Source organism: Anguilla rostrata, chromosome 17 (genome assembly GCF_018555375.3).
Source record: "Anguilla rostrata isolate EN2019 chromosome 17, ASM1855537v3, whole genome shotgun sequence".
NCBI classification, from domain to species: Eukaryota; Metazoa; Chordata; class Actinopteri; order Anguilliformes; family Anguillidae; genus Anguilla; species Anguilla rostrata.
Window position 1 is genome coordinate 7835215 of NC_057949.1, and position 26673 is coordinate 7861887.

Sequence of the window (26673 nt, forward strand, 5' to 3'; positions counted from 1 at the left end):
TAGAAGGTAAGAAGCATGCAACCGAGTATGTACAGCCAGTAATTTACAATCTGAAATCCTAATGTAAAAAAAAAATCCCGTCTCGAAAATACTATCGTTACTTTATTAGTATAATTATTCATAGTTCACTGTACAGTACAGCAGCTCTGAGAAGGACAGGAGTAGGCACTGTTCCCTCGGCGGCTTTGACTGCTGGGGTTCAAAGCCTCCGTTACTGAGGGACGTGGTGCCCAATGAGCGAGTTTTGTCATGGTATTTCACCATGGTAACGGGAGCCCGGGGCCTACCTCCGGAGGCAATGGGTCTCAGTCTGACACTATGACAAATCTGAACTATGCTTCCCCACAGAACAAGTCTAATAGCATGTCTTACACCATACCTATGTGGCACCAATGCCTGGAACCCCAAAAAAGGGATAAGTACAGATAAGTGAAGCTTCTAAAATAACCGAAGGAGTGCATTGTGGGGATCCTCCTGTTTATGCACTCACAATAGGCTTTTACACGGGCACATCCGATTAGTCAGTCAATACTTAAAAACCTCATTGGGGATTGTAGTTGTAGATCTATGAGTGGAGTAATAAACTACAATTTCCAAGATGCCATGTCTTTGCAGATTCAGGTAGCTTACATAAGAAAACTGCCATAGAGGAGAAAGTAGAGAAGGCATTAGGCGTGATACAGAACCTGCTGGCCAGTATGTACAGCTGATAGAGCCTGTGCTTGAAAGGAAACATATCTTCATATCTTTACAACTGTATGCTTGTTTAAATTAATACCATTATTCATTTAACTTACCTGGAAAATAAAAGCTTCACCAAAGACATGAACTGTTGTTCTCTATTCATAAGGAAATCTACTCACAATTTTTCCAGTATTATTACAGAAGACCCTCCCCAAAAAATCAAGACAAAACCACAAAAATAAATCAATACTCATGTTAAAAAGACAGAAGGACCATAAAGTGCACCCTTATTAGAAATTTGCTGTATTTTAGTGCAGTAACTATGAATATTAAAATGAAACAATGATGGTAAAAACAAATGAATCACAGTCCATAGAAAAATAAAAATAGTTTGCCTTCCTGTTGTCCGAGACCTTTTGATGCTATAGGAAACATCTTCACACGTTTGTTAACTTCTTTAAGTGCTAGAGGGGGGACATCTCCAAACTTTGGTACTTGAGACATATTGAGACATTCGAAAACAGCAGATCTGATACTTTATCCAAAAGCCTCTGAACCAGAAGGACAGGAATCTATAGCTTTGCAGTCTAAAGCAATTGCAGTCTCGCTGCAACAGGTGGAAAACAAAAAAATACAAACAGGGAACTGAGAGTCGCTATATCATAACACAGTTATGTGCTATGTTTGAAGAATGGAAGGGTCCAGGAGAGTGTTCTAGAACTCCTCAGGCCTGTTACATAGTATATGCAAGGAGCACGCGCAACAGTGCAACACGAGGGGCGTTTCTTGCGTATAGCAAAATGTGTAGTCTGAATGTTGCAACGCGATGCAAATGCATGGTGAAAGTTACCGTTAGAGGCCCTAAATGTAAACACTGTTCAACAAACAAATATGAATGAAGAAGTAATCATTTCTGCTCCAAGGTTACTCACTGCAACCAGATTAGCCTCTGCTGCCACCCTGTGGATTGGCAGGCTATAGCCTCAGACAGGGCTAAAAGAAGCTGGTAAAGGCGTGTATGGTGCGCAAACAAAGAGTGTGTATGTCCACAATGTGCAATGGCATTTGTGATCCTGGTGTACTGTACGTGCCAGGCTTTACACTGCACAGAAATCATCCTCCATTTGCAGTAAAATCTTTACTGTCTGATTGTGGGAGGGGAAGCACAGACAGTGCTTGATATAGTCTGTGACCTTCGGTATGATTTGAAACTTCAAAAGATTATTTGCACGTGTAATATGAAACCTTCAGCATCTAGCCCAAAATGCTACCAGACCCTAATAGCACTACGGCTATTCATTAAATAACACGCTGTTTGGAGCACATTCAGTTTTAGTCCAGAAAGACTAACTTAAAAAAATGAAGGTACAATATGTTAAATGGTAAAACCTGATGACAGTATTCAAGTAATCTGAAATTTGTAAATGCCCCCCACTGAAACATTTCAAAGTTAGCTGCATGCATCTTCCAACAAACAAATAAAATAAAAGTTAAAAAAAAGAAGTGAAAATGAAAAATACAAACAAATATGCATATATATATATTTATAACTTAAAATGATAATTTTTTTCTTTTCTAAATACAGGCTTGTCTTGAGTAATCTTTATTGTTACATTTACAGTACAGAACATAGCAATCACATTTCTTTGTTTTTTATTTTTTATTTTGTTTTTTAAGACCGATAATGGATTTCAGTTTGTCTCTCCCAGGAGGGTGTATATAGAGGCTCTCGCTCCACTCTGGAGACTCCAAACACACGGGTGGTGGTGGTGGGGGGGGGGGGCGGCGGGATGGGGAGGGGAGGGGGGATTGTTGGCTCGCAGCCCTGGAGGTGGTACGGAAGCTTCCGGAAAACCAGGCCAGTGGGGAAATCACGCGGGCTTTGAGCTCTGTGCTTATCGTTGACTTGACGGTTGCTACAGAAACTTGCGCGACGGCAGCTATTTTCGTGCGGAGACTACACAAGCCATTAGGCAGAGCTACCTGCTGTGAACAGCCGCAAGGGAAGCAGCAATAATAAAAATAAAAAAGATAGCCAATTCCAAACTGTTAGGTACAGAATGCCCCCCCCCCCCATCCCCCCACCCCCTGAATCTATGAAAAGCACATTTACGCCTGACACATTCGTCATGCCGGGGCGTTGTATGTATAGTCCTTAGTGAGCGCGCGTGTGTGGGTGTGTTAAACACACACCAGAGCGACTTGGTCCTTGCGAGTTCACACGGTGGCTGTTTGTGAGCAGATCGTTTTCTTTGGGTGAGTGATGTGCCTCAGCCTGCAGAGTGATTATCCCGCCTCCTTTACACACTGAAAAAAAGAGCCTCCTCCTCATTCTGATCTGCCCTCCCCCCAGCACCCCCCAGCTCCCCTCTCATCCCCCCAGCTCCCCTCTCCTCCCCCCTGCTCCCCTCTCCTCTCCCCCTGCTCCCCTCTCCTCTCCCCCTGCTTCCCTCTCCTCTCCCCCTGCACAGAGTCCTCTACACGTTCGACTCTACGAACGGTCTCTTTGGTTTGATGGGCGAGGTGGGGCCTTGCCGGGAGTCGCGAGAGAGTTGGCGGTAAACGCTGTCCTGGTAGACCTGTGCCACCGGGAGGGTCCGCGCCACCTTGACGTCGGGGTAGGTGGGCGCCTGGATCTCCCCCGCGGGCAGGTAGTACTCGTCCTCCAGCAGGTGGCCGTTCTGCGCGTTGTTGGTCTTGTTGTAGTAGGCGATGTTGCCCAGCGAGGAGGGCGGACTGTAGGAGGGGCCTCCGCCCCCGCCCCCTTGCTGGGCCACGCCCCCCGCAGAGGTGGGGCTTACCGCCATGTCCAGCGAGGACACGGCCCACGGCCTGGAGGGCTGCTGCAGGTACTGCTGCGACTGCGTGTGCGTCCGCGCCGTCTTGTCGATGACGCCCATGAAGGGCGTGGTCCGGGAGCGGGCCGCCTCCCCTGGGTAGGCCCCGCCCCCACCGCCCCCCCTTCCGTCGCACTGCTGCGGGGGGGAGACGGGCGACAGGTCGTCGCAGTAGCTCTCATAAGCCGGGTTGAGCAGCACCTCCATGCCCCGGAAGCCTGCGGCTAGATTACAGGCGGGCCCCACAGAGAGGCTGCTCGCGGAGGGCGAGAAGCGCAGGCCCACGCTCTGGGAGTGGATGAGCGGCCGCGGGGCCGGCGGGTGCTGCTTGATCTCGGCGGGGTTGGCGCTGACGGGCCGGCGGGGGGCCAGGTGCGTGTTTTCGGGCGAGCCCACCTGGCACGGCTGCCTCTCGAGCTCGCCCCTGGAGACGGGGTAGTAGGCCGCCGATTGGCTGCGGCTGATCTGGGGGGTCTGGCCGTAGCGACCCCCTCCCCTGTAGGCCGAGGCGGGCCGCGGTGGGAGCTCCTCCCTGACCAGGCCCGACTCCGCCCCCGCGACCCCGCCCATGCCGGCCCGCCCGCCGTGCTGGTACAGGGCCCCCGCGCTGAGGCTGGCCTGCACCTGCGTCATGGGCCTACCATCCAGGGACGGCTGGTACACCAGCCGGCCCACCTCCTCCGGGTAGCGGGCGCTCATGGACTGCGATATCTGGCCGTAGGCGCTGCTGCCCAGCGCGGCCGCCTGCCCCGTGCGGACGATGTGCGCCTTGGAGGCCTGCGGCCGGTGCCCCTGCTGGCCCTGGACGGGGGGCGGCTGGGGGCTCAGCTGGAAGGAGCGCTGGCTGCTCATTTTGGACAGGGGCGACTTGGGCCGGGGGGGGAGGGGCTCCTGCTGGTACCGGACCGGGGAGCCGGACTGGGACCGGTACAGGCCCATGCTTTCGGCCGGGGGCGTGGCCCGGTACTGCGGCCCCCTGCGGAGGGGCGAGGGAGGGGGGCTCCCGTAGTCGGCGCCCAGGGGCGGGGGGCTGTAGCAGTAGGGGGAGACCTGGTGGGCGGGGGACGTTTGAGGGGGCTGGGCCGGTAGTGGGAGTTCTGGTGGGTGGGGGACAGGGAGGGGGAGGGGGACTGGTAGCCCTGGAGGGGGGGGGAGGACATGGACGGCGGGCTGGGGCGGAAGTCGAAGGACTGGCCCCCGGAGAGGTAGGCCGAGTCGCGGTGGCTCGGGGACGGGGGCGGGCTCTGGGTGGGGGGGGGGGCGTTGCGGGGCTCGGGGGGCAGGCCCATGGACATGCCCTCCATGTCCTGTTCCATGTAGTCCCCGTCCTCAAACAGGTCCTGCACGGACTCCATGTCGTCCAGGCGGGGCTCGGGGGGCGGGGCCAGCTCCTCGGCGGGCGGGGGAGGGGGCAGAGCCTCCAGCTCCTGTTGCTGGGTTACCTGGCGGCACTCCTCCTCCACACGCAGCAGCAGGCGCTGGATCTCACGGTTGTTGGGGCAGTGCTTCATGGCTTCATTCAGGTCCGCCAGGGCTGCGGGGAACTGCCTGCACCGGGAGAGAGAGAGACAGGGAGAGAAAGGGGGGAGACAGAGAGAGAGAGAGAGAGGGAGAGAAAGGGGAGGGGGAGAGAGGGAGAGAGGGTACAGAGAGTGAGGAGGGAAGGATGAAGAGAGAGCGGGAGGGAATGAGAGAGGGATAATGAAGGAAAGGAATCAGAGAATAAGGATTTACATGCAGATGTCCAGTGAGAGGGTAGAGCCGAACACGATGGAGGGAGGTAGGGAGGGGGAGAGAGAGAGAGAAAGAGAGAGAGAGGAACATGACAGAGACACAACACCATGACATCAGAGATGATTTACAGAGATGAACAACATACACAAGCAGGAGAAACATGGACAGAGAGAACAGACAGGAGGAGAGAGGGAAAAAGAGTACTTTAGCACAAAGACACAATTTGCAATCAAATTATATATAATCCTTAGCACAGTGTAAATATACTAATGAAAAAGCTTTCAAATGCAGTATGCAATGTAATTTCCTGAGTACACAGCACTAATCTTGATATGTACTGTAGAACAGTAAAATGTGTATACACATTAATAAAATACTGTATACTTTTTGTATGAATATGAAAAAAAATAAAACAAGAAAACATACTATTGCATTCCATTACTTCTAGAGCAGTCACCCAAAAAAACACGGGGGCAGGGAACTGAAAAATGTGAAATAAAAGAAAATGCAGAACGTATGACTCAACAGAGGAGTGTAAGAAAGGCTGAGAAGGGAGATATGACATAAGCACTCTCCTCACTGCCACGCAGATGGCGCAGTTCGGGAGCAACGGGAGTGCCAAGGGGTGCTCAATGTTCTCAAAGGGCATGGTGGCCTTGGGGGAAGTTAAATGTTTAGGACGGCGGGAGACAAATTTTCATATTTATTAAAATAAATGGAACAGTTTAAGACAATTACAGCTAAGACAGTTACAGATTTTACTAGGGGCCTTTGGAGAGTGATACAGTGTACATGTGCCTTGTTGCTAGGGTGGTGGGTTAAGGGGCGGGGCTAGGGACGAGCTGCGTCCTGGGCAACCCCGGCGGTTGCTCCGGCGACCGGACGGGGGGGCGTGTCTGCGCTAGCGCCCGCTGCCTGCCTCTCTGTCCCTCCCTGTGAGGTTACCTGCTGCTGCGCTTGGCGCGGGCTCTGGCGTAATAGGCCTCGTATGATTTTGGTTTCAACTCTAGAGCCTTGGTGGCAAACTCCTCAGCCATCCCAAAGTCCTGCAAGCAACAACAGGGCCGACAGTCATTCACGGAGGCAGTCAAGAGGTCCAGCACACTCCCCGAACACCGAACAACCCCCATGTTTACACACGCACATGCACGCACACAGGCGCGCACGCACACACGCGCACACGCAATCCCTCTCTCGCATACACGCCCACGCGCGCAGACTAACGCGCACAAACATAAAAACACGCGCACGCCTGTACGCCATCTCTCCCTTGGCCCTTGGTTTAGATGCCATGATTACCGATGTCTGCAGACTGATTGATTGATTGATTATGTCTGCAGACAGCTGCTCTGAGCTAAAACTGTGGCCTCTGAAACTTTAACGGGTTAGCATCGACTGCGTCGTCACTAATCGAAAAAGTCCCTGATTGGCTGTCTGGGGAGGACCCGCCACCGCCCGTGTGCCCGTCCCAGCTTGCCGGGACGCTCATCTGACCCTGCTTTCTCCTCAGCCGACCCTCCCGCCAAATCCCACAAAAATCATGAGCACAAACAAAGGAACCAAACCAAACGGGAACAGGGATGAGATGCAGGAATGGGGGAATTCTGGAATGGCGGCGATTAGCTTGAGTCTCTATGGTGCTTTACAAATAGGGTTCAGTCTCTATGGTGCTTTAAAAACAGAGTTCAGTCTCTATGGTCCTTTAAAAACAGGGTTCTGTCTCTATGGTGCTTTAAAAACAGGGTTCAGTCTCTATGGTGCTTTAAAAACAGGGTTCAGTCTCTCTGGTGCTTTATAATCAGGGTTCAGTCTCTATGGTGCTTTAAAAACAGGGTTCAGTCTCTATGGTGCTTTAAAAATAGGGTTCAGTCTCTATGGTGCTTTAAAAATAGGGTTCAGTCTCTATGGTGCTTTAAAAACAGGGTTCTGTCTCTATGGTGCTTTATAATCAGGGTTAAGTCTCTATGGTGCTTTGAAAACAGGGTTCAGTCTTATGGTGCTTTAAAAATAGGGTTCAGTCTCTATGGTGCTTTAAAAACAGGGGTTCCCAGTCTTTCTGAACCCTTCACCCACTTCCTTTGACCCTTTGCTTCATAATATAGCCCGGCATATTTTAAATTTCTTTAATGTGAGCCAAAACATCATGACCTACAATGTAAATATGACAGCGCATGCAACAGGCACAGAGTTAACCACACGTGAATTTACATGCATGTCATTTCAATTTAATTCAGTTTGGGAACCCCTGCCTTAAAGCCAGCATGTTCTTGTTTTACACATAGTAGATAACTATGTCACACCTGCATAGGTACAGTACACATTCACATACATGTACAAACACACTGATGCACATCCACAGCCTGTTATCTGGCCTTTTCCTGAACATTATTTATCCTTGTCAGGTCTTAGTGTGGTTTGAGTTCAGCTGTATGATAAATTAACACTGTGAGTGTGTGTGTTTGTGTGTGTGTGAGAGAAAGAGAGAGAGAGAGTGTGTGTGTGTGTGTGTGTGTGTGTGTGAGTGTGTCTGTGTATGTGTGTGCATGTATTTGTGTGTGTGTGTGTGTGTGTGTGTGAGTGTGTGTGTCCGCGTGTGTGTGCACGTATGTTTGTGTGTGTGAGTGTGAGCATGTCTGTGTATGTATGTGTGTGTGTGTGTTTGTGTGTGTGTGTGTGTGTGTCTATCAGCCTCTCTGTCTGTCTGTCCACAGTATCCGTCTATCCCTCTGAGCACAGGGCCAGGAGGGGTATGACTGCATACTCTCCAGCACTGTGTGATTTCACAGGGCTCTACCTTCAGTCACTGAGGAATGTCCCTCATTTGCAGAAGGGCTGCTATCCCTCTGTGAGAGGGAGGGGGCAAGGGCAGGGCGGGGCGGGGCGGGACAGTGGGGGGGCTCACTCACATTCATTTTCCTCCTGCAGCGGGACAGGTTGAGCAGCAGGGACACCTTGAGCTCGCGGAAGGTCTTGAGGTCCTCGCTGAAGCCTTCCCGCGGGAACTTCTTGAGCGCGTACTGGTAGCGCTGGGCGGCCTCCTTCACCTTCCCCTTCTGTGGGACACACGCGAGCGAGGCGTTAGGGCGTGGCACCCTGAGGCCTCAAAACCACCACCTGCCCCTCCTACTGGGTTTAGTGTAGAACCCAACAGAACCCAACTGTGGAGTAGGGACAGGGCAGACAGCACTCCAGCCAGAAACCTCTCTCTCTCTCTCCCTTCGCTGTGACCTTTCTGATCTTTCGGCTTTTCTGTAGGAGACTGTAAGCCACACAGGCCTTGATTCTGTCAACACTTAACTTGGACTTACAAATCTAATCAAATTTATTTGTACAGCCTATTTCTTTTTTTTTTTTTACAGTCATTGATCACAATATGCCTTACAGTGGACCCTGGCCTAACCTCCCCCCGCCACACCCGCAAGAGCAAGCCTAGGGCCATGGTGGCAGGACAAACTGCCCAGGTGGGACAGAGGGGAAGAAACCTTAAGAGGAACCAGACTCAAGGGGAGGGGGGAATCCTCTTCTGGTCAGCTCAGGGAATAGAGTATTTTTTGTTGTTTTTTAATTTGTTTGTTTGATGACTTTTACATTTAAAGGCAATGTTAAAGACAAATGCAAGCGGTTGCCAGATTGTCTGTGGACTCCAGGCCAGGCGGTTGCCAGTTTTTCCATCTGTGATGTGCAGCAGGTTTAGGGCAAAGCAGAGTTTATTTTTTGTGCTGCTGCTGCTGTCCTGATGCTCAAACCGCGCTTTTATTTATTTATTTATTTTCCTGTTGCCAGATCTTAATGAGCTCATTAATTCTGACAGCATGAAAACAATCTTCATCCCCGACGGGTTCGTCTCACCAGCTGCCTCTCCCTTCCTGTCTCTGGAGCTCCAGCTGTCTCTTATATATTTGTCAAATGATTTGCTGTTGCATCCATGTTTTTTAAAAATTGGGATTTCTTTATCAAAATTCCCTTCAGCCGACTGGAGTTAAGAAACGAGGGTGTGGCGCGGTAGATTTGGGTGACGCTCTTAATGGAACGTAAAACCAATAAAATTTTGACGTCAGTGCTTTCATGTACACATCTTTTAAGGATGCGTCAAAATTTTAAATGTATCAATGAGGCAAATGTTCAGGGAGCCATTAACTTTGGTGGAGATTGCCTGTTGAACTCAGAGCTGCTGGATGATCAGAGTCAAACAACTGTGCTACCCCAGGCATTGGGCAAATAGATGAGCGTTCCATTCTGTTTGCCATGTTTCAACTGCTGCACTGAACTAAATCTCATTTTTTCCTGAGGCAAAGATCACAGGTCTTCAGCTGTGAAGACCAAATCTTTTTTTCTCAGAAGTTTAAAATGCCCAAATAGGGCTTTCAGAGGATTTTGGAGAAACTGAAATTAACTGATAGACTAGAATGCTTTAAATGAACTGATAGACTAGAATGCTTTAAGTGAACTCTGAGAGGTGGATGCATGTCTGTCTATTGGTATTATCCTCACGTGTCAATTTGGAACAATTATTTCTACCAGCAGAATTTAGAAAAACATGTAAAAAAAAAAAACCTCTTCAAAGGGTGGAAAGACCATGTGTGTCTGTGCAGTACTCAAGGGCGGAGCCAACCTTATAGAAGCTGTCCCCTTCCTCAATCAGCTTGCTCAGGAGAATGATCATGATGTCAGGCTTTGAGGTGGCCATTGCCCATGTTGCCGGACCTGCAGCATACAGAATGCATGATGGGAAAAAAATTACATGAGAGAGAGAGAAAAGGAGAGAAAAAGACAGAGATGAAGTAAACTAGATAAACTAATGAAATGTTCTCATAATGCCAAAAAGACAGCATAGGCAAAGGGGGACTGTAGAGAAGCAGGTACATACGGGCAGGGAACAGTGGTTTCCTGCACTTCCCTCACTAAGAATGCTCACTGCTGCGCACACCTACAACCCTAAACCCTGTCTCAGTCAGCCTACAGTCAGTGGGCCTGTACAGAATCACATCCCCAGGGCTCCAAGAGTTACGCAAAGGGCCAAATGGATAAACTGTATTTTAGTGCATAATGTCCTAAGGGTAGGAGAGAGCTCAAAGTGAAGGGCTTTTCATAGGGACAAGAAAGCCTAAAGCAGGAGAGGAAACTAATCTGGGGCAAACGGGATGATAGATTATCATCCCGTTTATCATAACCATTATCATAACCATCCATTATCAGGTTTTACCTCACAACTTAAGCAGGAGTTAGTCACAACAGCATGAATCTCTTAAGACGCATATTTAGCTTAGCGCTAGGAAGTTTCACTCTCCAGTACATACGGGAGTTTTCACAGGGCGCATAGATATGGCCCAGGAAGCAAAGCCGTTTTTGCTTCTCTCTAAACCTCCAGATTCTCCGAGACTAGTTGGGGGGGGGGAGGCTGCGTCCCGCTCCGTTCTCCTTTTCCCTAGACACCCTGATCCACCAAAGCGGGCAATGCTCCGGGGCTCCAGGTCTGAGGACTCCATCGCCTTTGAGCCAAACTAAAACGAGCCCTTTCGGCTGAACTGCGCCGATGACTTCCTCGCGCGCAATCCGAGCCCTTCTCCTAGCGGTGACGCTAAATCGTCTCGTTTGTGATTTCCACATCCGCACCCGACGACGGCAAAACCAAGGGCCGTCATTTCTCCTGCTCTCTCTCTCTCTCTCTGCGGGCGACTCGCACGCGGGGCGGAGGGTTCCGATTCGCTGCTTCAAGGAACGGGGCGCGCTGCAGCAAATCGAGACTCTGAGAACAGCCTGGTTTCAGTCAAGGGGCGGTGGCACCGACTGGCTGTCAATGCACTGCTAGTCTGCGACTAAGAAATGGAAAGCAATTAAGAAACAGAAAGGCTGCAGCCCAACCCACAGACCACCATTAAAGTGCATACACATATGCATGCTAATGCAAAAGCAATCAGTTTAAATCGACGCTGCAAGGAAAGCCTGCTCCACTGAATGTGTAATAATCCACACATTTAATTTCACAGAGGCACAACTGAGGATAAACGAGGGTTGGAGGAAGGGGACTGGCTTCTCCAGTATGGAAAATAACATTACATCATTACTAAAAAGGCATAAAGACAGAAAAAAAATAACTGTAATTAGGCCATTTGAACAATGTCTGTGGAAAACTAACTATCATCAATAATAATGAAAAGCTAGTAAACTTGAATTAAAGGTTCTTTAACAGTTGAATTGGACACTGTACTTTAGAGTATAGTGAAGAATGCTCTGTTTCTATGTCACTGCGTGATGCGAACCACAATTTAGACCTGGACAGCAGTTCTTTAAATTTCTGTTAATATTTTCACTTATATATGCATCATTGGTAGTCTATGACCACTTATTAACATTTCATTATGTATTATGTTCAGTTTTATAACGCTTTGTCTTCTCTTATTGCAATGTAGTCATTTTAATAAGAACTATACAATGTTCAAGACTGATAACTGGAAGAGAGTTTGAAATTTTAATTTATTTTTTGTAATAGTGGATTTTGTGTGTGTGTGTGCCTGCCTGCCTGCCTGAATTCCTGAATCCACACAAACACATAAGGACAAGATGGCCGCCATGGAGAGACGCTGACTGCTTTGGTTTACCTCGGGGGCGACTGGGTAGGGTCTGACATCCTGGTACCAGAGAGAAGGGCGTGGCCAGGGAGGGGGGCGGAGCCATGAGCGATGGGAGTATGTTTGGGGGGGGGGAAGTTAGTGTCAGAGCAACATGGCAAGAATAACCAAAGAATACAGTTAAGTGTGCGAGAGAGAGAGTGAGCGCAGGAGAGATGGAGAGGTGGAATGAGAAAAAGAACAGAAAGAAGCAGCCGTGAGAAGCGGGGTTAAGCACCTGAGCAAAACAAACAGAAGAAAAACAGCCAGCGCCCGCCAACACCTGCTTCCCAGAACCACCGCGGCGGGAACATGGCGCAGGACGCAAGCAGGAGCCGCGCCCGGCCGCGGGGTTAAAGCACACAACAAAAGAGGGCGGAGCATACAGGAGGGGCGGGGCATTTGGGAGGGGGCAGGGCATGCACAGGACACGCCCAGAGAAGCACTGACCAATGGGATTCCCAAGGAGCGGAGGGGGAAGGGGAAGATCACGTTCATTTTGGCATGAACTTGAGGAGGGGAACGTCTGCTGTGTCCGTTTCAGCTCCTCCTCCACCCCTGGGCGAGCGAGTGTTGTGCGAATGCGTCTGTTTTTTGCGGGGTTTCTATGGAGATGGCGGTCTCAGGGGGGGTCATACCTATCTTGGCTCCCTTCTTCAGTAAGGCCACCACCACGGACGTGTTTCGGCAGCCCACCGCCCTGTCCAGCGGCCGCATGCCACTGTAGTCCACGTGCTCGATCATGGCCCCATGGTCCACCAGGAACTGCACCTGCAAAGAGGGGCAGAGTCAGGACTGAGAGCAAAGGCCAGTGAACCAGCCAAGGGGTGCAAGAGGAGGGAGTGTTCGAGAGAAACGCCTTTAAAATAAAAAAAGAAGAAGCAGAGCACACAGTATGCCCTCCATATGTGTTTTTGGCTTTATTCAGACAGCGAGGGTCACAGTATAGAGATGGGGTCACAGTACAGCAATTACGGAGGCGAAGAGCTGAACCCTGCCCCCCCTCCCCCCCGCCGCACCGGGAAGATGTATATATCACCTGAGTGTCTGCTGCCCCACAGACAGCACCACATTGTCCCACCAGAACGACAGTATTGTTTAAGACAAGGTAAAGTAACAGGACAAGCGGTGCAGACGGACCAAACAAAATCAGGAACATCCATCTGATAAAAAAATGTCATTGGTACTGAGCATTCTAGCACAAAATGGCTGCCGTGCCACACCAAGATTCCCCTTCACTGTAAAGCACTAAGATCACAAGATGAAATATCTTACATGCAATCCACTGGAGTAAATAATAATAATAATAATGATATTAACAACAATACAAACAACAATTTAAAAAAAAACAGTAATCACCATCATCATTCTCAGCATAAAAAAAATCATCATCATCTTCCTTATCATCATAGTCTATAATATGAATATAATCTTTGAGGGTGTATTGGTAGTTTGTCCATCTGTCCGACCCGGCAGGTGAACTCACCACCTCGGCGTCGCCGTAGAAAGCCGCCAGGTCGAGCGGCGTTCTGCCGTTCTTGTCGGCGTGGTCGGTGGCGGCCCCCCTCTCCACCAGGGAGCGCACCACCGGCAGGTGCCCCTTCAGACATGCCCAGCTCAGCGCCGTCAGCCCCTCCTTATCCATCAGAGACAGGGAAGCACCTGGCCCAGGGGTCAGAGGTCACGCAGAGGTCAGCTTTCAGGCTGCACTGTCCTGGTCACTTGCTCCACACACCATTTATTTACTCAGACTCCATTTAAGCTCCATCATTTATTTAAATGGCATTGAACTTGAGGTGAAATGGAGCAGAAACCTCAAGCGGCAGTTTTTCTAAACCAAGAATAGTTTAGTTTATTTATCTGCACAATTTAAAGAGAAAGAAAAGACATAATGAAAACAGCAAGCAGTGTACAGGAGTAGAGAAAACCCCGAGGGGCTTATTCATGGCCTCTGCGTAAACAGAAATGGCCAGGATGCTTTCATGATACACTAGAAACAGTAAATCCACAACACATTTTAAAAGCTGCTATACAAACTATTGCAAACTTAACCTGATGTTACTGCAAACTTAACCTTACGTCTAGTTCAATAACTGGCTGAAGGACGGTGCTGTAAGCCTATTACTGTTCTAGTTTTCGTTAAAGGCTGCACGTACATCTGCTGACTCAGCCTTGGTGGGCATGTTTATTAGAACCCTTTAGGGTGTCTGTAGAGGGTAGCCTGTGTGAAAACAACTGGACTCTTTCATTTCTGATGCGTACGGACCCCAGACAGACGAGGTTCAGACAGACTGTTCTGTCACAGAGTGCGCCCGTTTTCTCCCAGAGTGCACCTGCTCTCTTCCAGAATGCACCTGTTCTGCCCCAGAGTGCACCTGTTCTGTCCCAGAGTTCATGTGTTCTGTCCCAGAATGCACCTGTTCTGCCCCAGAGTGCCCCTTTTCTGTCCCAGAGTGCACCGGGACTGACCTTGCGCCAGCAGGAACTCGGCCGTGCCCAGATGCCCCTCAGACGCCGCCATCATTAGCGGGGTGCGGCCCTGTTTATCCGCCATGTTCACGTCTGCCCCGTGAGTCAGCAGCAGGTCCACTATCTGCAGAGACAGAGGGAGGGAGGGGGGAGAGAGAGAGAGAGACAGAGGGGGGGACAGAGATGGAGACAGAGAGAGAGAGGGAGAGACAGGGGCCGAGACGAGGAGAAAGCGAGAGAGAGAGGAAGGGAGGAGGGGAGATTGAGATGGAGAAAGAGAAAAAAGAGAGATACAGACCACTGTATGGATGGACACACAGTAAATATAGATATGTGCAGCAGCAGCGCTGCTCCGGGGGGGGCACCCACCTGCCAGTGTCCCTGGCGCACGGTGCTGAAGAGGGGGACGATCCCGCGGCGGTTGGGCTGTCCCACGGCGGCGCCCTGCTCCAGCAGCAGCCGGCACACCTCCAGCTTCCCCCGCCCCGCCGCCGCCGTGAGCGCTGGGGAGAGAGAGAGAGCGCCGGTGTGACATCACGCGAGCGCAGCACGACCCCCACGCCCCCCTGCCCCGCCCCGCCGCCGCCGTGAGCGCTGGGGAGAGAGAGAGAGCGCCGGTGTGACATCACGCGAGCAGCAGCCCACGCCCTGCCCCGCACCGTGGCTGGAGAAGCCAGTGTGACATCACGCGAGCATGGTCCAACCCCCTGCCTCCTGCCCCGCCCTTCCCTTGGTAAGTCCATACGCCAGTCCCAGAGAACCACAGGCTCTGCCAATCGCACTTTCCATCTCAAAATCGGCATCCACTTCAGACCCAGTTAACTGCATTAATTAATCAATTAAGGGCCAAGTAAGAACAGATACTGGCAGACCCAGTAAGCACCGCAGGGCCGGACACTCCTGCAGTGTAAACGGTGAACAGGCATGTAAATCTCTCCTGAGCTTGTGGAAGCTGCCGTCTCCTACAAATCATCAGCCGATTCCCTGTGACTTTCCACACGGGTCACTGTCCGCTCCGCCTGCGTCTGAGCACGCTCCCCGCCTGAAACGACAGCGTCAGGGGGTTTGTGTGTGCTCCGCGCTGACTCAGCACTTCCTGCGTAATCGTGCGCCTCCTCATATAAAACAATAACTGGATCAAAACAGCTGAGTTTGCAAATAAAGGGAAGAGAGAGTGAGGTCACGCTCAGATATTCCATTTAACCTTCAGTGTGCCGCGAGAACAGCCTTCCAGAAACGAGTTTGCCACGGCGGGTACTCAGTTTCACCATACGACTGAACGCTTTACACAGAGAGATCCGGTTTTTCGGGCAAGGGTGCCGGTTGTCCGGGAAACAGTACGGAATCAGTGAGCGGTTCCCCTCTGACATGCACAGGAGACACCAGTTTCTCCCCGTTTCTCAGGAGTACAGGCAGCAGCAGCAGGAAGGCTGGGGCTGATAAACTCCACACTGATTCATAAGAACAGAACTGCTGCCCCCAAGCCTTACCGGCCGAGCAGTATCTGTCTACACTCAGCCACGCAGCTCTAACCAGCGATTTAGCACCCGGTTGAAGCCGGTCGCTGCGGCCCACTCGTCCCTTACATAAACGCGCTGGTTGGAAGCCGCACCGCTCCTGAGCCATCGCCTGCCTCCCACGCCGCGCACCGCCTGTGCGGTGACTCACCTTGTGCTGTCTGGCACCATCCCTCACACCGCTTTTCAGTGGCACAGCGCGGGAGCGGGCGCCATGGCATTAAAAACTCTTTTCAGGTTTATTACGGCCACTTAGCAGTAGCCTGGGCAGCAAATGCCGCTCAATATGTTATGTATATTATGTGGAAACATGGAAAATATCTCATATTTATATATATGAACAGGATGTCTTTGGTGAGCAATTTTCTTAACCCATTTACAGTATTGAAAACAAATTTCGTTTTTTTAATTTAAAAAAGTGAGTGACCTTCCGAAACAAATGCCTACAGTATGCTGGATGCAGAAAGTCAGTTCGCCATCAGATAAAGTCCACTTCTCTACTTCTTACAGGTCTCTAGGGGGCGCTGTGGAACCAGCTCTCCGGCAATGAAGTTACGCTATCAGATGCATTAATTCACTTCTGAATCTGAATTCAGTGACCATGATTCGATTCACTGAAAAATCTCACAGAGGCGGCGTGACTACAAATCAACATTTTAAAATCCCCCCCCCCCCCACAGAGAAAAACAAAAGCTCCTGATGTATTAGTGCTGAGCAACCGACACGCCAATTAGGGCTGAGTCACCGACACTCAAAATACACCTCTCCCTCCCTCCCTCCCTCCCTCACACCTCGCTAAATGAGAGATCCTGAGGTTTGCGCTATTAAAACACCGAGCAATTAAATCTGAAAGCGGGAACATTTTTTTCTCGCCGGAACGCCAGAGGCGTTATGAGGGACTGAGGCCGGCAGCTTCGCCCACTCCGTCATTAAGTGCGGCAAAGAGAAGAGCAGGCCGAGTAAGGAGCTTCATCTTCATCAGCCAGGATGACACTGAGGACGGCTCCCTCTCACAGCCGGCTCAGAGAAACGGGTCTTAGCGTGACAGCGGTGGTGGCAGTGTAACGTAGTGATTAGAGAACTGGACTTGAAACCCAAAAGTAACCCAACTCTTTTCAGGTTGATTATGTCCACTTAGCAGTAGCTTCGGCAGCAAATATTGCTTAATATAAGTACATGTATTCCCAGGTACAAAATTGCCATTGGGAAAGGTAACCTGAACTGCTTCAGCGTATATCCAGCTGTATAAATATACAAATTCATAAATGCATATATCCAGCTGTATAAATGTGTAAATGCATATATCTGGCTGTATAAATGTATAAATGCATATATTCAGCTGTATAAATGTATAAATGCATATATCCGGCTGTATAAATGTATAAATGCATGTATCCAGCTCTGTAAATGTATAAATGCATATATCCAGCTCTGTAAAGGTACACTGTGTAAGCGTCTCTGTGACACACTGCAGCTGTCCTTACCCGTCTCCCCCCACAGCGTGTCAAAGCTGTTGATCTGAGCACGCTCCACCTCCTCCTCGTCCTTCTCCGGCAGGTCCAGCAGGTAGGACACGATCTGGAGCGGAAATGATCACACGATCGTCACGCAATTGTCACACATGGTGCACAGGTGTACATACTAATATATTAAAAACGTTTGTTATGCCCAAAGCCCTGTAGAGAGTAATAAGGGGAACAGAATGATTATGATCCCTTTTCTCATACCCAAAGGGGAACAGAATGATTATGATCCCTTTTCTCATACCCAAAGGGGAACAGAATGATTATGATCCCTTCTCTCATACCCAAAGGGGAACAGAATGATTATGACCCCTTTTCTCATACCCAAAGAGAAACAGAATGATTATGATCCCTTTTCTCATACCCAAAGGGGAACAGAATGATTATGATCCCTTCTCTCATACCAAAAGGGGAGCAGGATGATTATGACCCACCTCTGTGTAGCCCATGCTGGCCGCAGCCACCAGGGCCTGCTGGACGGCATGGCTTTTGCTGAAGACGCCCTGCAGCTGGCCTCCCATGGTCCAGTCGCACTGGATGAGGAACTGCACCACCTCCAGGTGACCCCTGAGGGCCGCGTGCACCAGCGCGCACTGGCCATTCTTATCCAGGTGATCCACCTGACCGTGCGTCACCGCGCAATCGCCGCCACACCAGCACGCACGCACATAACCCAACGCGCCGACACGCAAACACGCAGACGACCAAACGCACGCCACGCAAAACGCACACACAAAGACACGACACACAACGCACGCACAAACACAAATATTTGGTGCCGTTAGTTATGGTATTCAGTGTAAATTCAAACAATAAAATTGCTGTAAAATATATCATGCCACAAAAATGGAAATAACACCGCTAACAGCAGTTTTGATTCAGTCCAAGCAGGCTAGTGGAAACCACTATCTAACTGCTCGTAGTAATTATTAAATAAAGAATAATTAAATATATTTATTATGAATTTTATTTATTTATCCAACAGAGACTCTATTTCAAAGGGGGGGGAATCTGGCTAGCATACATGAATATAGACACACAAGAATACAAAACAATATTAAAAAGGACTGCGATATGAAACAGAGTCATTTCTACAGCGGCGGTACAGCAGCGACGGGGCGCGGTGGAGCACCTTCGCTCTCCGGCGGCACAGCGTGGTGACGATGGCGAGGTGCCCCGCGCCCGCGGCGTAGCCCAACGGCGTGAGGCCCGTCTCGGAGGCCGAGTCGACGGACGCGCCGAACTCCAGCAGCAGGGACAGCGTCTCCACGTAGCCCAGGTGGGCGTGCACGCACAGGATGGGCGCGTTGTTCAGCACCTCGGTGCGGTAGTTCACGTTGGCCCCGCCCATGATCAACAGCCGGCTCACCTGCGAACAAGCGCCGGAAACCATGTTCAATATAAAGGGCCTTTCAGTGAGCAAGCTAGCAACGCAGCTGACTCCAGATGCCAAATAATAGGAAGGGGCGGGACCTTGATGTTGGGCGTGTAGAGGTTCCTCAGTGATGACAGTGCGGTGGAGAGCCCCTCCGTGCTGTATGACACCCACAACCCCTGCAGGACGGACGAGGAAACCCCAACCTTCTTGCTCAGGCCCTGAGCAGGAGAACGCCGGAATGAATAAACACTCTCAGGTGAAGCAACAACAACCTCACGCTTGTTGCTCAATCAATCAATCAACCAATGAAATAATCAATATTCAACCAATCAATCAATTAAATAATCAATATTCAATCAATTAAATAATCAATATTCATTTTAATAGTATGGTAGTCAGACAAGCTTTTCACAGCAGACATTTTCCAGAGGGACCTGAAAACCCGCTTTGGGCCACTGCTGGAAAGCTGGAAAATGGGCTGTGGTTTCTCCATGCCCCATTAACAGGCAACTGACTGAGGCACTCCTTAAAACCACAAGTGAGCAAGACTCACTGAACACTTCTCGCAACTTATTTCTCTGTCTTGCTGTAGCTGGAAAGTACTGGCGTGACTGTGTGCGACAGAGGGACCCGGAGCCGCTGTACCTTAAAGATGTGTGCTTTGAGGATGTGGTGGCCCAGCTCGATGGTCTGCTGCCGGTTCAGCTTGCCGTCTTGCCGGGAGAACCAGAAGGCCAGGAGAGTGTGACCGCTCCTGTTGGGGGGAGGGAAAGAATGAGACACGCAGCCATGAGCTTCTGATCCAGAGCTTCTTCTGGAACAGTCTTCCTCAGATGCAGAGTACTGGCCTATACAGGCGTAACTTCACCCTCATTTCCCTCTGACACGATGCTGTAAGTGAGAGCTCCAGCTTTACCCCCATCCCCACAGATGTGGCTCCCTGTACACCAGGGGAGGGCAACCCCATGCTGGTGTATGCTTATGGTGTACGCCCCACGACAGCGCTGGTGTACGCTTCAACCAATTGGGGATAAATTTCCGATGGGAAGAGCTCCTGGGAGGAACCCGGCCAGAGAGGGGGAGCCCATCCTCCGCTGACCCTCCTGGTGTGAAGTAGCAGTAGAATGGATGTAATAGAAATGTAATAAGGGACCTATCACAGCAAATAATAATAATGATTGAGCTATGTTAATAGTGAAGAGCCAAACTAGACCCGCCTCCCCCAGGCTCTGCCTCCCCCAGACTCCACCTCCACCTGGCCCCGCCCCCCTCCCCTCACCTGGGGTCACACAGGAACTTGGTCTTCTCGCCCTCCTCCCTCCAGATGAGCCACTCGCGGAAGGAGGGGTGCACGAACATGCGCGTGCCGTCCCGCCGCTTCACCAGGAAGATGGACAGGTTGTCCAGCCGCTGCTGGAAGTCCTCCCAGTCCACGGCGCCCTGCACGGTGCCGGCGTTGATGGCCTGGAAGGCCTGCTCGTCCGTCAGCGGGTGCAGCGAGGCCACGGCCACGTTGAGCAGCGGCAGGGCGCGCTCGAAGGACGACTGCGTGGGGAAGCGCATGTTGCACTGCAGCAGGTAGACCTCGGCCAGGCTCACCGGCACCACCTTGTAGCTGGAGCTCTTGAGCACCAGGTAGCCCTTCTCGATGAGGTCGAAGGTCAGCTTGAGGTACAGGTAGGAGCCCTGGCTCAGCGCCTTCAGGTGGGCGCTCAGCTTGCCGAAAGAGGCGTTGTCCATCTTGCCGTTGAGCGAGATGTTGTTCTGGATCTCGGGGCTGCTGTGGATGCGGTGGAGGATGTAGCCCTGGAGGTCCTGCTCGATCGACTCGTTCTCCTCCAGCCGATCCAGCGAGACGCGGTGGAAGGGGAGGAGCTTGGTGATCTCCTGTGCGGGGCGAGGGGGGAGGGGTTGGAGGAGAAAGGGAGGAGACAGTAGGTATGGGAGAAACAGAGAAGGTAGATGAAGACAAAAAGAGAAAGAAGAAGAGATCATTACATCTACACAACATAAGATCTGCACAAGCAAAAAAAAAAGGCTTTGGAATGCATATGCAGTGAATGTACCACAGATATCATAGATACTACAGACCAACAGAGTCAATCAAACACACTGGAGTAGGAGGTACTATAGTGTTCAGATAAGTCTGTGTGTATTACATTACATATAAATTACATCAATTAAGCAGAAGCTCTTATCAAAAGCTACTACATCCACTCAAATTTTAAGAGCAGGGTGACTCTCTTGATTCTGAGCCAGAGTAGGCCCACTCCCTTGATTCCGAGCCTGTGTAGACCCGCCCCCTTGATTCCGAGTCTGTGTACACCCACCTCCTCACTTGCACGCACCTGCAGAGAGCTCCGCACGGTCACCACCAGCTTCAGCCAGGGAGGGAACCTGCTGATGGTCTTGTTCAGGAAGGAGACTATCGTATCCCCGTAGTCAGGTTTGTGGAACTCCGCTTCGTTCAGCCCGTCGATGAGGATGATGAGGTCTTCGTCGGTGGTGATCTTCCTCTCTGAAAGGCACAGAGGGTTCCATCGTGTTCACGGAGAAACTGAACAACATTCTCCCCACATACAACAGACAGTACGAACACAAGGTGCATTGTTACCACCAGCAGAACAGAAACTCAACATAAAATACTAAAAAGATTTTTTTCCAAATCAGAGAGAACGAGAGAGAGAGAGAGAGAGAGAGAGAGAGAGTGAGAGAGAGAGAGAGAGAAAGAGAGAGAGAGAGACCACAGACGTTATCAGGAGTGGTGACTAAGTCTGCTTGCTCTCTGCCAAGACCAGCCTATGAGCAAGCTCTTAATATTCAGATACTCGAGTGGGACGATGCGTCCATTAGATTAAACACAGCTTCCAAGAGCGAAACACAGCTGGGGTAACCCAGCGGAGGGTTCGGGGGGCGCGCCCTGACCTTTGTAGAGGGTGTCCAGGGGCTCCAGCACCCCTCTCCTGAAGGAGGCCAGGGGGTCCTGCACGCAGGAGCGCAGACTGAGCATGCTCTGGAGGTGCGGCTCCCTCAGCAGCTGCTCCCTGTAGGCCAGGAGCTGTGGCGATCGGCAGAGCAGCGCCGCCACGTTGTGCACAAACTCCGGCACCAGGCAGGTGTACGCGTTGTCCGCCTGGCAGTAGTGGTACGCCACCACCTGGGGGCGACAGAGAGGCGGTGACAAAAGACTGTACAGCAGTGGTGCCCAACTTCGACCCTAACAAAGCACACTTCATGTTGAGCTGCTAATTAGCACAATCAGGTGAGCCAGATTAGGGTTGAAATGAAAGCCTACAGGATGGTAGATCTCCAGGGACAGGATTGGGAAGCCCTGCAGTAGAGGATATACAGCAGGAATGTCCCATCTTATCTGTGCTGTATAAGTGCAGGTTTTTGTTTTAGCCCAGCATGAAGACACCTGATTCTACTTATCAAGGTCTTGATTAGTTCAGTAGTTAAATCACACCCACATCACCCCTTTTCCGATAAGACTGGACACCCCTTGTGCACAGAGTACCTTCATGGGTATATAATAACAGAAATAACTAACCCCCAACCCACCTGCTCTTTGAAATTGAGGGAAGATACAATGTGAAAAGAATAAATACATAAATAAATTGAAGGCGCTCAGTAAAGGTTGCAGTTAAAAAATTCAAAGCAGAGCTAGAACATGTTGAAAGCGAAGGCATTTTGGCTGAAAATGAGACCAGATACACAAACTGGCTAATTACAGCTTCAGCGAGAGGGAAACTGGTGCTGTTATCTGTATAACAGTATTATCTGCACTGTTGGAATGAAGAGAGACAAATTTCAGTAAAACAGACAATAAAGGACTATTTAATTCAATTTAATCTAATCATCTGTGACATCTGTGAATAGTTAAAATGTTATGAAATGGATGCACACATATATATATATATTGTTGTGGTTCCACTGTACAGTCATTAGGTACAAGACGTACAGTCCACGGTACAAGACGATAATTATTGAACTGTGCCATTACAACTGTTTTAGTAAAATCAGAACAGGGGATGTAAGAATCGATGGCTGTCGTGCCAGAGGTAAAGCATAAGCAGTGCTCTGAATGAGGGGATCTGAGACTGACTGCTGGGAGCGGAACTGGGGAAGGTAAAAAGGCTAAAGAGAGAACAGCGGGGCTAATGGGTATGAAGCGAGAGGCGAACGCATCGCCGGCTCGGACACGGTGGGTGATGATATTTAAATGTCACACTGAGCGTGCAGAAACAGCGCGTTTTCCGATGGGAAAAACAGACGCGTATTAGAATGCTAATTTTCAAATGCCTTGAGACAGACAGCTAAAACAAGACGGGGAGAGTAGTAAAAAAAAAGTTATTTATGAGTTGTACTAACAAGATCTAATCGCTTGGGTTGGAAATTGCTTTCTGGAGTTATAAATATTTCATTAACATTTCTGAGCGGTTTCTTTTGCACATTCTCCGGGGTATCTGCACAATGAGGCGGTGAGGAGCAGAGACACATGGGCACGGTGGAGTGTGAGGGAAAAAGGGCTGAGGGTACAGGGTTTTTAAGAGGATCTTTACGAGGAAGAAAAGTATGTCTCTGTTCACAATGTATTCGGTCTCAGCATCCGCAGGCTTGGGACTGAGAACTTGTGGCAGTGATGATGTCACAATGTGGCAAAACGAGATCAAATCAGCTGGATTCCACAAGTGGACAGCCACAATGTGATGACGTCACAATGGGGCATAAGTAGACAGGCATGGAATAATCAGAGCCATATCTACAGCACTAGGAATAATGTACCAGCAGTGATGATGTCACAATGGGGCATAACAAGAAAGGCAGAGAGAATACTGTACCTGAGACACTAGCAGTAATAATGTCACAATGGGGAATACTGTACTTGAAACACCAGCAGCGATGGCATCGCAATGAGGTATAAGCAGAAAGGCAGGGGGAGTACTGTACCTGAGAAGCTAGTCTTCTCATAGCCTCCTCCTGCCGCCGGCGCATCTCTGGTGTACCAGGACAGCTCCCCCCACCCAAGGTGCCATGGGAGGGCTGGGGCTGGCTGAGGGGCAGGCCCTCTGTGTCTAAAGGAAGAGCAAAAACACATCATGGGTACAGACACACAGCATAGTTGAGCACACTAAAACTCACACATGCATGCACATATATATACGCACACATGCACACACACACGCAGACACACACACACACACACCTAGGCACACGCGCGCACACACACATACTCACTCACACACACACACACACACACTTCAATCACATCAAAACCAGCCAATTAAGCTAAAGAATGCACGATACAATCACAACCACTCAAAGGACTTACATCATCTTTCAACAGATATCTAAGATTTCTGATTCTGGGGTCCATACAATCAAGCAAATCACACACAGATGTGTCCACCCAACGAAACACATGCAGTATTCATTAAGAACGCCGCAGATGGAAGAGCTTTTTCTCGAGGCCTGAAATAAGTCAGCAGAAGGGTAACCCGTGCGCCCAGTCGCGAGCGGTGCGTTGCTCACGTTTGGGCGAGGCGTGGGGGCTGTCCGAGGCGATCTGGCGCATGCGGGTGCCGTGGCAGCTGAGCGCCACCAGGCGGGAGACGATGGCGGTCTTGCCGTAGCCGATGTTGCCCACCACCACCACGCCGCGGTTGGAGCCGGGGTCGGGGCTGCGCAGCTGGCCGTCGATCTCCTGGAAGAGCCAGTTGCGGCCGATGAAGACCGAGTCCACGGTGATGCTGGGTACCTCGAACAGCAGCGGCTTCAGCGAGATGTCCGGGGGCCGGTACGGGGCGAAGCGCACTGCGGTACGGGAGGGCAGGAGGGTCACAAAACCTCAACAAACAAACAAATCCACAAATGTGGATTTACCCCGAGGACAATAATGCATATGTTACGCGCAATGTGAGAAACGGGTCATTTTGTAAAGTAACCGGACATTTTGTAGACTAACCAGTGATGCGGTCATTCTCACACTGACTGCAACACTCATACTAAATGTATGCACAAAAAATCCTCTGTTCAATGACTGCTATTTTTTATTAATGCCAATGTTTTTATTGTAAAAACATTGTTTTTTTGGAGCTGTGATACAGCTAAAAAAACTGAGTCTTAGGCTGTCGGCTTTCTACGCTACATGGTTAATATTTAATATGACCAACCACATTACAGTCATAAACCTTTGATACTTTACAATGTAGACAAATAAGATAGAGACAGTTATTACACTTTCTGTCAACGGTGACTGACCAAATTCCCCATTCCACCTCATGACCAGAGAAACAGAACTCAATCCACTATTTTCTTGGGTGTAAAATAAAAAAAATTATTAAAAAAAAAACAAAAAACAATCACTCCAGTATAGATACATGCAATTTCACATTTTAAATGAGTTGTTCCTTTATTTTATTATCATTTCTGTAGCCACCATTGTTATAGCAAATTAAGGCCATATTGATTTTTGTTTTTTTTCATTTGCTATATGTGGAATAGGGTTGACAATTATAAATACACATATACAAACAAACACACACACACACACACACACACACATATATATGTAATACATATATGCAAGTCCTGGACTCTTGCTTCGAGCTGACAGACTGCACTTTAATATGCGAGACGTGTTAGCATGTATGGCGCTCTCCTCTGCCCTGGGGTTCAGTCAAAACTCAAGATAATACTGGGGCATCTAAACCCTGCTTACAGGACATTCTCACCTGACGGACTGGGCTGGGAGGAATTTTCCTTTGCCAAGAGGGGGCGCTGTTCTTCAGCGAGCGAACTAGAGTGGAAACGGTGAGGTGCTAGACCTCTAGACCGTGGTCACCTGCTTTCATTAAGCCAAATCATTAACCCAGTTACTGTGTTTGCCTCCGGACGGGGAATCTAATGACACTCCAGGATCAAGATTAGCCACCACTGAGCTAAACAACATACAGTATATGGTGTCTGCGTGCTGAAACTGAAATATAAACTCTGACAGGACAAACCCCTGTGCGATTAAACTGCCAACACAGCTATGTGCATGGACTGCATCTGCTTACAGATAGGGACTGAGATCTAGAACAGGGGTCCCTGCCCTGTTACTGGAGTGACAGGGGAAATCACAAAACCAGAAGACCCCGTCGCACTCCAGCACCGGGATCTAGAATATGCTTTAGAACAGTGGCAACCAACCCTGTTCCTGGAGATCTACCATCCTGCAGGGTTTCATTTCAACTCTACTTTGGCACACCTGCCTCCAGTAACTAGCAGCTCAGCAAGCTCTTTAGCTGTTGAATGTGTGCTTTGTAAGGACAGTGAAAACCTACAGGACAGTAGATCTCTTGCTGTTGGATGAGGTGTGTGTTGTTAGAGTTGGAGTGAAAACCTACAGGACTCCAGGAACAGGGTTGGCTACCACCGCTTGTGAAAGGTGCACGGGACCTAGAACCTTACTCTGGGGGGTGAGCGCTAGGTTAGAGTGAGGCATGATGGGATAGGGGGATTTGGGAAATGTGGCACAAGCAGAGGAACTTACTTGACTGGGACTGCCAGGCATGGGTGCTAGGGGAAGCTGGGACAGACAGGACACACAAGCAAGAGGACAGAGAGAGAGAGAGAGAGAGAGAGAGAGAGGGTGAGCAAGCCGAGTGGGACAGAGCAGCCGGTGACATTATCACGGCTGGGCGGAGCTAGAGGAAGCAGGAAGCAGGAAGCGTGCTGTGGGAGGACCTGTATCTTGTGCCTGCAACCTTCCCCTCCCCTTTGTACCACAGAAATAAAGCACACTAGGTTTTGGTTAACGAGTGGTCGCCTACGATCCTCCTACTCTCTTCCAGTACAAAGTGTGCATTTATTTCTAGAAGGTAACGTACTTCTACATCCGTTGGTTCAGAAATGGCAGCGCAGCCCCTGCCATCTGCA

At 50.0% G+C, this 26673-nt stretch overlaps 1 protein-coding gene across 1 annotated transcript in view; it reads right to left on the minus strand.

Moving 5' to 3' along the window:
* Positions 1-3108: 3108 nt before the first annotated feature.
* The window catches only part of LOC135244208 (protein TANC2-like), a 157371-nt gene continuing 133806 nt past the window's right edge, over positions 3109-26673 (minus strand). The window contains 20 exon segments of the mRNA XM_064316499.1: positions 3109-4600; positions 4603-5069; positions 6201-6301; positions 8162-8308; positions 9868-9959; positions 11855-11884; positions 12502-12634; positions 13350-13525; positions 14333-14456; positions 14702-14835; positions 17334-17427; positions 17807-17992; positions 18505-18741; positions 18846-18968; positions 19396-19504; positions 20030-20637; positions 21099-21268; positions 21676-21907; positions 23701-23825; positions 24283-24564. Of these exon segments, the coding sequence (XP_064172569.1) occupies positions 3162-4600; positions 4603-5069; positions 6201-6301; positions 8162-8308; positions 9868-9959; positions 11855-11884; positions 12502-12634; positions 13350-13525; positions 14333-14456; positions 14702-14835; positions 17334-17427; positions 17807-17992; positions 18505-18741; positions 18846-18968; positions 19396-19504; positions 20030-20637; positions 21099-21268; positions 21676-21907; positions 23701-23825; positions 24283-24564 (5009 nt within the window). The 3' untranslated portion in view covers positions 3109-3161.